This window comes from Grammomys surdaster, unplaced genomic scaffold (genome assembly GCF_004785775.1).
Source record: "Grammomys surdaster isolate TR1022 unplaced genomic scaffold, NIH_TR_1.0 344, whole genome shotgun sequence".
Classification (NCBI taxonomy): Eukaryota; Metazoa; Chordata; class Mammalia; order Rodentia; family Muridae; genus Grammomys; species Grammomys surdaster.
The window spans coordinates 920991-934238 of NW_021604763.1; the positions used below are offsets into that span (position 1 = coordinate 920991).

Here is a 13248-nt window from a genome sequence, read left to right on the forward strand (position 1 = left end):
TGCCGCTCTTTGTTCTCGCCATTCAGATAAGCTGTGGATGGGAGCTTTAGAGATTACCTGGGGAAGAAAGAGGGAAGTAGAGGCTACATGTGCCAGTGCTTCTGGCAGCATCCTAGTACCCACCCCATTTTACCAGGCCAGGGCTTCCTTCCCCTTAGTCCTGACTGCACACTGTCTCCCTCCCACAGTTAAGCCCTGGCCCTCCTGATCTTTCTTTCCAGATAACTGAAAAAGTGATTGAAGAAGAACTGATGACTCCTGTACAACCCAAGGAACGGAAACTCACAAACCAGTTTAACTTCAGTGAGAGAGCATCCCAGACCTTCAACAACCCCCTCCGGGTAGCTCCCACTTTTACTTTGAAACTCTGTATTATACAGTGGCAAAGTGGACACAGGGCTGAGATCAGTTCTTGCAGGCCTGAGCCTGGCAGGTGTGACAGAGTAGACTGCAGTTTCTCTCTCCAAAGAGAACTGGATTGTGTGTAACTGCACGTGAACTGGAGTCCCTGTAAATCACCCAGGGAGTCAGAGGGCAGCTACAGCCGTCAGACACCACTGAGAAGCCGAAAGTTGGGTTAGACTTGGAAGAGGGAGTAGAAATCAGGACTGACATGTGCCAGGGACATGGGGAGAGTTGGAACAATACAACTGAAGTTGATGGTCTCTGTGGTAGATCAGCTTGGAAAAGCTAGAAACATTTCCTGACTATGAAGGATCCTGAGAACCAGGCTGAGAGAGCCTGGCACAGTTTTAGGTGAGGCGTGCTCACATGGGTCTTCTGCAGTAGCATATCTGTGATGCAGGGGTCCTCAGGCTTCTGCTGGATAATTAGGGTGATACATAATGGGGAGGAACAACACTGCTGGATTCAGAAACCCCATTATTAGGGAGAAGCCTTCTCTTTAAGGGACATTAGCCCCAGTGCTTGTGGGAGGCTGGCCTCTATGCCCTGTGTCTGGAGGCTGGTGACAGGCTGATGTCTTGCAATCTGTCCATCCTCTACCTGGATCTTTTCTTTATTAAAAACTGGCATAATTGATCTTTGCTGCTCTTGCTTTCCAGCTTAGGCTATTGAAGGAGGCCAGAATGGAAAACAAATTGTGAGATTTGAATAATTTAAACTTTCACCAGGATCTCCTTTGCTTCCCCAGCTCTGTTAATCCCCTTCCTCAGAGCTAACCAAATGCTCCTACAGATGCAATGTTAGGTTCCATGAGAGGGAGTGGGGCCCATCTGCGAGTTTCCTGTTGTCATTGTTCTCTAGGATCGAGAATGTCAGATGGAGCCTCCACCGAGGACAAACTTTTCAGCCACAGCCAATCAGGTAAGATCCTGAGTTGCCCAAAAGCTGTCACCATCTGTACTCTCTCATGCATCCTGAAGCATTTGGCAGCAGAGGTGACTGGCTATAAACTCCTCCCAGTCTGCCTTGATTATCTGTCCATCTTCCTGCACATGGTCCTGAGCATTCAGTCTCTGAACCCTGGGCACCTGGCACTATAGGTCCTCACCAGTGAGTTCTGGAGTAGCCACATGCTCCCCGGGGCAAGACTGTTCATGGCTGGAGGCATGGCTTCTGGAGCTTCCCCCTAGAACATGGGAGAATTCTTGTTCCCAGGAGCTCTAGGAAGCCTGTGGCATCCTGTGATTGTCTTTAAGGTACCAACATTCTGACTGCCTTCACAGCAGCCTTTGGCATTCTTGCAGACCCTCCTCCTTCTCCATTAAGCCCTCCTGGCTGGCAGTGCTGACTTGGACAGGATCTGGTACTAGCAGACCAAAGGTCAGATTCTGCTCTTCCTACTGTGAGATCCTGGACACAGTAGCTTCACTTATTTCTAAATACTTCATTTCTTCCTTTGTCAATAAAGGATGATAACCCGCCTTGCGGAAGTGTTGAAGGGCTCTGAATGAGATAACAAATGCTGAGGTGCATTGCAGAGAGGCATACTGGTCCGCGGGTGAATCTTTAAAGGCATACTGGTCCGCGGGTGAATCTTTAAAGGCATACTGGTCCGTGGGTGAATCATTAAATGTAAGGTGTGCCTTATCTGGCCTCCAGGTGGCAGTGACTGCCCAGTCTGGGGAACACACTGTGATCTGCTGCATTTGCCTAGCCCACGATCCTTGCTGCTGCTTCTGCTACAGCCCTTGGGCTTTCTTTCCTTCAGGTCCAGTTGGCAAAATACCTATTTATTTCCTTCTAGTGGGCAGTGAAGTAGACAGCCAGCTTGTTTCCATGGAGGCAGACAATTTTTCTACTAACTTTTTAAAAATGTGTGTGTGTGTGTGGATGTGTGTGTGTGTGTACATTTGCCATGCAATGGAGGTCAAAGGACAGCTTGTAGGAGTTAGTTTTCTTTCCACCATATAAGTCCCAGGGATTGAACTTGGGTCATCAGGCTTGCTGGAAAGGGCCTTTATCTCCAAGCTATCTCACCAGCCTGAGGAAGATTTAAAAAAATTTTTTTCTTAATTCAGTTTTCGAGGTCTCCAGTGAATTGTTAGTTACCTAGTCCTTATGGCCGCACATTTTCTCTGCTGGGTGGGGGTTGAAACCTAGAACAATATTCATTGATCTCCAGCTTAAGATTCAGACCCTGTGCTTCAGGGAGGATAAACCTCAGAGGAACCCTGAAAACTCCTTCCTTCCTGTTCTAGAGTGGGTGGTTAGGAGGGAAGACAGACTTTAATATGTAATTATAATAAGTCAACTAGAGGGCGCTATGGAAACACCTGACGGGTCAGCACGACCAACTCCTGCAAGCTGACAGGCTGGCCAGTGGGAGCTGTGCCCTGTGGTGACTCTCACCTTGCTCTTGTCTAGTGGGAAATCTATGATGCCTATGTAGATGAGCTGGAGAAACAGGAAAAGACCAAAGAGAAGGAGAAGACAAAGACTCCAGTGGCTAAGAAAGCAGAGAAGATGGCCATGAGGAAACTGACGTCTATGGAGTCCCAGGTTGGTGGGGCTCTGTCACAGAATGTCTAGATGGGGTCTTGGATTGTAGGTAAACAGTAGGATTTTAGAAGGGTTTCGCAGATACTCGAAAGAGAAGGCTGATATTGAGGTGTGGGTGATTTCTTACCTTGGAAGAAGATGTGATGGCAGCTGGAACTGTACCTGGGAGTCCACATCTTCCCTCTTGTTGCCATTTTGAGGGTCAGAAGGGTTCAAGGATCACTAGCCTAGAACAGACTTTTTTCTTTTCTTTTTTTTTTTAAGTATGTATTATCTGTATTGCAGGAAAGTTAAGAGGTCTGCTCACAACAAGGGTGGGATCTAAGGAAAAGGCACTTCCTCCTTGAGTTTAGGGTGAAGATGATAAACTCTTCTGCCCTCAGTCCTCTGTTTAACTATGTCTGGTTGTTAGAGCGAGTTTGAGGATTAGTTTTAGTTATCAACTTGACAGGATCTAGAGTCACCTAGGAAGAAGTCTCAGTGAGGGGTTATGTAAACCTTATTGCCCTTTGGGCATGTCTGTGAGGGATTTTCTTGATTACATTAATTGATGATGGAAGTCCCAGCCCATTGTGGGTAGCACTATTCCCTGGGCTTGAGTGTTAGGTTGCATAAGAGTGGAGAATGCATGCATTCTCTTTCCTCTGAGTGTGATGTGACAAGTTGCCTCAAGTTCCTGCTGCCTTGAATTGCCTGCTGTGGTGTACTATAACTTGGAATTTTGAGCTAAAACAAACCATTATTCCCTTAAGTTCTTTTGTCAGGGTATTTTTATCATACAACAGAAGTAAAACTAGGTCAGTGAGTCTTCAGGGCTATGAGCCAGTCCAAAACTGATCCTAGATACCATCAACATCAGGTAATGGATGTAGCCACCGTGTACTGATCGTAAGAAGCCAAGTGGGAGTTTTAGAAAGACCATGATGGGGGACTAAAAACAGTCCAGCCAGCAGGAGCTTGAGGTCAGCATAGAGTAAAGTGCTACAACCACAGAATGATGACATGGGGGAGATCACCACAGGAGACGCTGGAGAACCTCATCTGTTCCAGCAGCAGAGAGAAATCTGGGTCAGGAGATGGAGCCCCAGAGTGGAGAACCTGTAGGTGGGACCTGCCTTGGAAGAGTGTCACAAGAAACTAGGGGATGGTTTCAGCACTTTGGAGAGCGCCCAGGGCACCTCGCAGGAAGTGGCTCTGTTCCTCTCCACCCTTACCAAAATCCAACTTAAAAGAATGTCTATTTTCTTTATGTTAGGTGTGCCCTCTTCCTTTTAGTTCTGTTCCATGATCCTAATATCACATTTGAAGGGAGGTCTGGGGTCCCTTGCTTTGACTTAATAGTCAGGGTTTCTTTGTTGTTTTGTTTTGAATTGCTATGTACTAAGTGATCGTGGACCTGGTGAGAACCTCAGTCCCAGGATGGGATAGAGCCCCTACCTTGAGGACTATGTGAGGATCCTTGGGTCCCTTGCATCATTCCTCAGATGACAGGGACTTCAGAGGCGGCTCTGGCCTCGGTTAGGGCCAATGTGAATATCTGTCAGGGTTTAGGCTCTTGGGTCTGCTGGAACCCATAATGGCAGAAACCCCAACTAGAATCACTAAGACCCAGAAACCAGGAGGACACTATGTGGCTGAGACTAAAAGGTGATCTGGGGCCTAAAGTTGATGTACAACATCTCCTGTCACAGTATCTTCCAGCTTTCCTGTGTAGAAAGCAGAGATACAGGCAGGTTCTGACCCTCTTTCCCAGTGAGCACCTGCTAAGAACCCTCTCCCCAGTGGAGGTCAGCCCTAGCTGGGAATCCCCGGTAGTAAGCTGGACTGTCTGTAGAACAGGAGAGTGGCAGCGCCTTTCTCCTCTGCCCAGGCCTAGAACCTGAGCAGAGGAGCACCGTTTCCTCAAAGACATGTCTGTTTAGGTTGGTAAAAATCTCAGGTGAGGGGAGGGACAGAAGAAAGTAAGTTCATAGCACCTTCCGAGAAGGTCTCCAATAATAGACCTAGGTCCCAGGCTCTTTGCTGACTTGGCTGAATACACAGAAATGAATGCAAGCTTGTGTAGTCTAAAGATTTGGCATGCATAAGGAAATGGTATCAGAAGCTGCAGTTCAGTCAGAACCCATAAAGAGATGTGGCCACTACAGTAGCACAGCTTCTAGAATAATGGAGGCAGCAACCCACTGAACTCTTTCCTCTGAGCACATCAAGGGTCCTGTGCAGACAGGACATGGACACTGAAGTCAGACTGAGCCTGGCTTTGATAATATGAGCTGGAGCTTACTGAAGCCCCCACTGCCCCAAGTGTAAAGCCATCTAAATGACATCATACTTTGCAAGGTTGTTGAATAAACCCACAGTAATGAGAACACACAGCACCAGCATTATTACTGTCAGTAATGTGCCACTCCAAAGCTGGCGGAGCTTGGATGAGAAGGAAATGTTGAGGTGGGGGAAACGAGGTACATCAGAGGGGTTTTCTTCAGGTATGTAGCTCCCTGTGGCCAGAGGAAAGAGTTCAGACTGTAGGTAACCAGCCAGGGAAGTGGAGTCAGTTAACTGGCTATCTGTCCACAACAAGCATTGCCTCATGTAGGGCTTGCCCGGGACCTATAAAAGGAGGGGATTGTGCTTTGGGTCAAGAAGTGGGGGAAGCATCTGGGAATAGAGGGATCTGAGCACTCCATTACAACTCCTCCTTGCCCAGGTTCTTGTGGTAAATAGAGTCAGTCTGGAGTGTGTTGAAGGGCCCTCAAAGAGCCATTTCCTAGATGCCAATGTGTGAGTCTCTACCGCTCAGCTGTGCTTCTTCTGACTGCGCTGCCACAGGAAGAGAGTTGAATCAGCATGTATGTAACAACATACTCCCCAGAGAGGTCTCTCAGGGAGATGCTGTCCATCCATCCTCACTCTGTCACAAGGACAACGGCTCAGAGAATCAAAGTAACTCCTCCCTACTTAGTGCACTAGGAAAGAAATTCATACACAACTGTGTGATCTAGAACCTAGTCTCTTTTGAAACCTTTAAATTAGATTTTATTTATTTAATTTGTGGGAGGAATGTCTCACCCGAGCCACAGCATGTGTGGAAGTCTGAAGACAATCTGTGGGAGTCAATTCTCTCCTTCCACCAGAGGACGAACTCAGATCTTTGGGTTCTACCCCTTGAGCAACCTTGCCAGCCCTAGAACCTAGTCTATTAGTCACAGCCCAACATGGTCTCTCCCAGGACTGCCAATCTTCAGGAGCCTTATGTCCAACCCCTGACCACCCTTTGGATGCCTACTTAGCTTGTTCTATCCAGCCACTCACCCCAAACTCTTTGTACTTTTTTTTTAAAGGTCTATGCTGATTATTTTAAATTACATGTATATGGTGGGGAGGGGTTATGTGCACATGAGTGTGGTGCCCTTGGAGTCCTGAGTTCACAGATTCCTCTGGAGCTGGAGTCAGGCTATTGTCTGCCACCCAGAATGTGTGCTGGGAACGGAACTCCAGTCCTCTGCAAAAGCAATCAGTGCTCTTAAGTGCGGAACCATCTCTCCAGCCTCTCTCTGTGCCTTTCTTGCCAGCCCCAAATCTCTTGCTTCTCTGAGAGCCTGCCAAGTGGCTTACTTTACACATTTATGGAGGCTGCTTCTTTACTCAGGGGTCATTTTCCAGGGTAGAACTTGCTGCTTTGTCTGTGGTCTAAGAAGGGCACTAGGTTAGCAGGCTCAGTTCTGTCTTATATTCCATGTACAGCTCATCTCTCCCCATCTGGGCATCTGTGAGCGCCTGAGCCTGAGACTAGAGGAGTTTAGGCTGGAAGATCTCTGAGGCCTTATGTGGGAATCTGTCATTCCCTGATTTGAGAAAGCCTCTGTGTTCCCCCTCCCATCCCCACCGAAAAGCCTCTAACAGGTTCATGAGGGTTCTGCCCCCCCACCCTCGATTCATGGATTCTGTTCAATGCCTTTTCTTGAGCTCAGAGAGATGCTTTTTCCCAAACTCCAGATGGAAGAGTGAGAGGTAACTTTATCCAGGGACCAGATATGTCTGCTTTGATCCTTGTACACCTTCAAGGAAAGGGCTCCTACTATGTGGTGTGTTTGACACCAGGTAAATTTGACTGTGAGCCATTTCTGAGCCATCTGGGATAACCATAGGGTTGCGTTGCTGAACCATTTGCAAATCTGGGTTTTGGCTCACAGCTAGACCTTGCCAGGGACTAAGGAGGGCTTCTGTATTCCATAGAGTGATGATATCACCAAAGTGACACAAGCTGCTAAAATCGTGGAGCGAATGGTCAACCAAAATACATATGATGATGTCGCTCAAGGTAAGACTTAAGGGGATAGTTTTTGTTATTTTTAGATGTGCTCCTTTTTGTCTGAATCTTCTGTGCGTATGTGCCATGCCCCCTCAGGCCAGAAGAGGGCGGAGAACTCCTGGAACTGGTGTTGCAGACACCTGTGAGTTGCCTTACAGGTACTGAGAACCAAACCCACACATCCTTTGCAAATGCTCTTAACTGCTGAGCCAACTTGCCAGTCCAGGAACTAGTAGTTAAAATTCTTTACCAAAGACTAGTGCTTGAGTGTTCCACTATAGTAAGTCCTATAGTAAAAGGGGAAATAAAGACAAAACAACAAAACAAAAGCAACCACCTTCCTTCCTCCTCTGAATGTCACTGAAGACCTTTGCAAGCCCACCATGAATGGTGGTGTGTAAACAGCGGGCACAGTGATACAAGCTGACAGGTGGCCAGAATGGGCTGCGGAATAGTAATCTAATGCCACCTTCCCAACAGTCCTGGGGAGCAACAGAGCAGAAACGATTACTCTGACTTCGCATATGAGCAGCAGAGGCAAAAGCTGCCTGACTAGTGAGTAGCAAAGAGAAGCCAGATTTAGGTCTTGAGCTGGTGCCCCTGTCTCCACTCAGTTGGCTTGGAGATGCTGACACTAGACTTCACAGGAGAAGAACTGCTCTGGGGCCCCAGAAGGAGAGAAAAATAGCAAGGCGGTGGTGGGGCACACCTTCAGTCCCAGCACTCGGGAGGCAGAGGCAGACCAATCTCTGTGATTCTGAGGCTAGCCTGATTTACAGTGCTAGTTCCAGGACAGTCAGGGTGACACAAAGAAACCTGTCTCAAAAAAAAAAAAAAAAGAGAGGAGGAAGAAGAGGCAAAGGAGAAGGAAAAAGAATAAAGAGAAGAAAGAAGAAGAGAAAGAAGAAGAAGAAGGAGAAAGAGAAAAGAAGAAACAGACAATGCATGGGAAAGGCCTTGGAGGGCTTAGGGAGTACTGGACTAGGTGTGTCGGGTTAAGTGGGGTCTGTGGAAGGTGCAGGGGAGGGTTTCTCAGCAGACGGTGGCATGAGCAGTCACTTGGTGGCAAGAATGAGTAGGAATTGATTCTTCAGAGAAAGGAGCAGAGGATGCGAACAGAAGCTGTTGGGTAATGGTGGGGATTCAGACTGAAGAGGCAGCTGGGGCCTTCTCCACAGGCAGTTGAGAGGACCCGGCATGAGCTAGGCAGAGCAACACCCAGTGAGAGTGGAGCCCGGCGAGGCTGTGACCGGGCAGAGTTGAGGAACAGAAGTAAAGGTATGGGGTGGAACAGACTTCTCTGTGCCTGGTCAGACTGTAGCATAAGAGATGGAACAAAGGGAGAGTTGTAATAGCAGGAGACCAGGCACCAGAGCTCACTGGGAAAGGCCTGTGTGCCCGGCTCTGTGCTGTACATTTGGTCACAGCATTCTGTTTTCCGAGCAGCTCTACTATGACATGAATAACGTTATTATCCCCATTTTACAGATGAGAAACCCAACCTAATATGCTGCTACTTTAACAAAATCACGAAATCACAGCCAGTGGGAGGTATGTGGGGTGGAGCCAAAACTGGAGCTCAGACTTCTTGGTAGGTCTGTTGATAAGCACTTCATCACTAGCCTACAGAGCCACTGAGCTGGAGGAGGCATCTCAAAGGAGCACACTCAGTAGATCTATCCTAGTGACTAGCTAGCAAGGAGGTGAAGATAGAAACGGATTCAGTAATTCTTCAATGCTGAGGGCCTGGGAATTCTGGTGTGTCTGACAGTGCCAAGGACAAAGAGCCCTTCCCGTGGTGTGAGCGGCCTATTCCCGAGTGGCTTGTATTTCCCTAAGAGGCTGTGCATTTATGTGGAGCAGCTGCCTCCCAGGAGTTGGCAAGGCCATGTTGCTGGCTGGGCTCCTTTGCTGACAGCCTCGGGCCTTCTTGGTGACTTGATGCTCATTGCCCACTCATGGGACACAAAAACTAAGGCTGCCAAGACCAGCAGCCTAAACAAGCCCCCTCGTTATCATTCAGGCTGGAAAACGACCTTGAGTGCTTTTCAAAGCTGTCAAAGTGCACAGCAGCTGTGGAAGGATCTGTCAGTCACACGGCTCCCCTCCCTGAGACCCAGCCTCTGCAAGTGGCCCACCACAGGGCTGCAAACCTGATTAACATCCATGGAGAAATTGGCCTTGTGAACCACTTTCATTTATAAGAACACAGTCACATAAAAATGCACTGAACTTTGATTCTTTTAATTGCACCGTGTTTTCCCTTTGGGAAAGTGTAATCATGAAAAAAGAAATAAAAATAAAGAAGTGTTACCGATTAACCCCCACACTAAAATGAGGGATTTCAAAGTTCCCTCAGCCTTAGGAATCTTGATGTGATCAAGGCTCACGCCTTTCTGACCACTCTGTTGTTTTTTTTTTAAGACAGTTTGGAGGTTTGATTGTACCTCAAGGTATGTGGCACTGTGAGAGGGACCAGACAATGACTGAGTGTGTCTCAGACTATGTAGAATTAGAGTTCCTTCTAGTTGGCCATCCTGGCAGAAAGAGGACAGAACTATTTCCTGAATGTTGCTTTATTTTTTTGAATTCTTTGAAAGGACTTTGGGTCTCTGCTCTGCGGTTGTTCCTGTCCCGTGCACTGGAGACAGAGGGATGGATATAACATATGTTCTGGTCTCTGGGACCTGTGTGGCACGAAAGTCAGGCAAAAAGACTGATATGTCTCAGTAGAGGAGAGGGAGGACTGGAAGAACCAAGAAATTAAGTCTACTCAAAAAAGCCATATTCAGGTGGCTGAGACAGAAGGATTGCCACGAGCTCTAGGCCAGCCTGAGCTATGTAGTGAAAAAAATATGTGCATACCTGTAGTACTAGGTACTTAGAAGGCTGAGGTTGGAGGATCACTTGAGCCCAGTTGCTCCAGTCCAGTTTGGGTAATGTGATGATAGTAGGTTACAGGCCTTTTAGCTACCACGCACAAATACACACTCTCAGTTTCTCCCTCTCCCTCTCCCCCTCCACTCTCCCTTCATCTTTCCTCCCTCTCCCTCTCTCCCTCTCTTCCTTCTCTTCTCCTCCTCCTTCCCCTCCCTCTCTCCCTCTCTCCCTCTCCACATGCACTTCAAATTAGGTTACACTCCCCAGCAACTCTCTCTTGACAGAGCTGATAAGCAACACTTGCAAATGAGCCTTCATTCTCAAAGAAAATAAATGAAAATGAAGGCCCTATGGAAGGGGAAGACGTTGACTCAGATAAAGAATAAGTGGGAATCAGCCAAGCAGGGCAAGGTATTCTAGACATGGAAAAGCACAAGGATCTAGCATGGAAGCACGCCGATAGCTGGTCAGGAAGGACGGGGTGGGGGTGAGGTGATGGCCAGGAGCCTTGATCTGACCAGCTAACCTTGTTTAAGGAAGGCCATTGAGAAGTTTTAGTGGTACAAGGAAGATGTGTGAAGGGATAGTTTATTCTTGCACTGCTAGCCCTGAAGAGTGTAGACTCACAGAGAGTTATGGGAGGAGCCAGGGAGACCAGCTGAAGAATATGATAGCCGGGTGATGGATGTGGGGATCTTAACTTAGGTACATAGTAGCTATGGGTTTCAAAAAGGATTTAAAAAGACAGGAGGAAAATATAAGACAAGGTAGAAAGAGATCAGCCAAGGATTCCCCAGCTTCCTAGTTTAGGTAAATGGAAAGGTGACGCTTCTGGCTGACCAAGCAGAAATGGAAGACAGAGACAGCTTTACTGATGAAGTTGAGTGTTGGGAACTCATGGAGGAGTGTCCAGGCAGTCTATTACAGTGAAGCTTGACAGTGAGTATAAAGTCGGGCTGTATTTTAGGGATCTTGGATGCAGAATGAATAGAACTATTAATCAGCCTCTGGCAGCTGAACCCTTGATCTGATCCAAGCTTCTGAAGCACTGAGAAAGCTCACAAAGATGAGGGATGCGGCCTGGGATTCTGTGCACACACATATGGATGCTTTACTGAAGTCTCTGCGCCAACAACTAATATACAGAGAGAACGTATCTGTCTGGCATTTTTCTAGACACTTTGCATATATTAAACTCAACCTGAATTCTCATAATAGTCCTTTGAGATAGGTACTACTATTCTTTACAGCCCCAAACACAAAGAGGATCATTGTATTTCCCAAAGAGGTATCGATTTGCTACAAAGTGGCAGACCCTGGCTGACTGTGTCTATTTGCGTTTAAGATTTTAAGTACTATGAGGATCCTGCTGATGAATACAGGGACCAGGAGGGTACGCTGCTGCCTCTCTGGAAGTTTCAAAATGACAAAGCCAAGCGCCTGTCCGTCACCGCCCTCTGCTGGTGAGTTCAGAAATTGCAGCAAAACTAGTGCCTTAGAGCACCCACTTCATGACAAATCTTGAGCCATAAGACTCTTCTATTCCACTTTATATCTTGAGTGTGACATGGGACATAGTAGGGGAAAAATAGGACCTGAGTCATTATTGGGTTGCAGGATCATCTAATGTCTACCATGGTAGGAGTCTAGGCTAGACAGTGGATGTCTGCAGAGTAGTTAGTCACCAGTGCCCGTGGGAAAGCTCATGACCATGGGGAGGCCATGTCCATTTCCAGTGTCATTGAGTTCATATTCATATTTCTTTTGCAGGAATCCAAAGTACAAGGATCTTTTTGCAGTGGGACATGGCTCCTGTAAGTGATCTATCTACCTATTCATTTGTTTGTTTGTTGCAAATATCAGACACTAGGTTCCTAGTCTGTTCTGAGCTTTTTCCAGATGTGAGAAATCCAAAGATGAGCAGGATGGAGTCACTGGCCCTCTGAGAGAGCTCACAGTCTAAGGGTGTGGTTCTCAACCTTCCTAATGCTACCATCCCTTATTACGGGTCCTCATGTGTGGTGACCACTAACCATAAAATTATTTCTGTTGCTAATTTATAACCGTAATTTTGCTAATGTTATAAATTGTAATATAAATGTTGTATTTACCAATGGTCTTAGGTCACCCCTATAAAAGGATCATTGGACACTCAGAGGGGGTCATGACCCACAGATTGAGAACCACTAGTCTAATGGGAAGCCCCACTTTCATATGGGGAATTAATGCTGGTTAAAAGAATGCAACTGAAAATGCTAACTGAACCTCAAAGAATGAAGGGGAAAGCTTTGCAGCAGAGGGGCCATCAAAGGCCAGGTCTGCAGGCAGGAACAATGTGGCTGGGTCATCCCTCAGAGGACATGGTAAGTCATTTCAAGAAGGAAACCACTGAAAAAACTCTGGAAGGGCAAGGACATGTCCTGTATAGGAAGGGATTACAGGCCTGAGGCTGGGAGCTGGGAGAGCTGGCACAGGTGTGCTAAGGAGAGATGGAAAGACCTTAGCCACTCTGGAGAGTGGGATGGAGGCCCTCTCCTTGCTTCCTCATCTGGCCTTCCTGACCAGGCCTGAGGCAGTGTAGGGTGAAGAAAGGTGAGTGTTTGAAGTTTATTCTTCTATTCCTGAGCCACTGGAGAGCACAGTTACCCGTGTCCCCGGCCCGGCCGAGGCATGCTCCAGGTGGGAGGCAGCACAGGCTGATAACTGTCCATGCCATTTGCTGTTCCTTCCTATTATTTGGGCCAAGCAGAAGCACCCACCACTGTGCTGGATAGTCCCTTTTCCTAATGGGAAGGGCCCTACACAGCGAGCCAGGCACAGCGCCCTAATGCTAACAGCTTGTTCTCTGGCTGGGAGGATTCACTTCTGTGAACAGAAAAGCCCTTCCGTTCTTCAAGCTGCTGCTGGCTGGCAGGCACACAAGTTCCTGGTCACTGCCTCTTAGATGGCCCATCAGTTCTTTGACCAGGGTAGGGATCCAGGGGGAGGGGGTCTGGAGGAGTTGGTGTTTGTCATTCCTCTCAGGGAGGAAACCTTGGAGCTGCTCCCAGTTCTGTGGTCTGAGCTGCCTTTGAGGATGCCCTAAATGCCTG

The 13248-nt window shown here is 47.6% G+C and overlaps 1 protein-coding gene across 1 annotated transcript in view; it reads left to right on the forward strand.

Moving 5' to 3' along the window:
* Dnai1 (dynein axonemal intermediate chain 1) overlaps positions 1–13248 on the forward strand; it is a 66828-nt gene that overhangs the window by 31356 nt on the left and 22224 nt on the right. Inside the window, exons 7-12 of the mRNA XM_028779107.1 lie at positions 222–341; positions 1267–1326; positions 2830–2964; positions 7201–7285; positions 11502–11619; positions 11927–11970. Of these exons, the coding sequence (XP_028634940.1) occupies positions 222–341; positions 1267–1326; positions 2830–2964; positions 7201–7285; positions 11502–11619; positions 11927–11970 (562 nt within the window). The remainder of the gene's footprint in view (positions 1–221; positions 342–1266; positions 1327–2829; positions 2965–7200; positions 7286–11501; positions 11620–11926; positions 11971–13248) is intronic.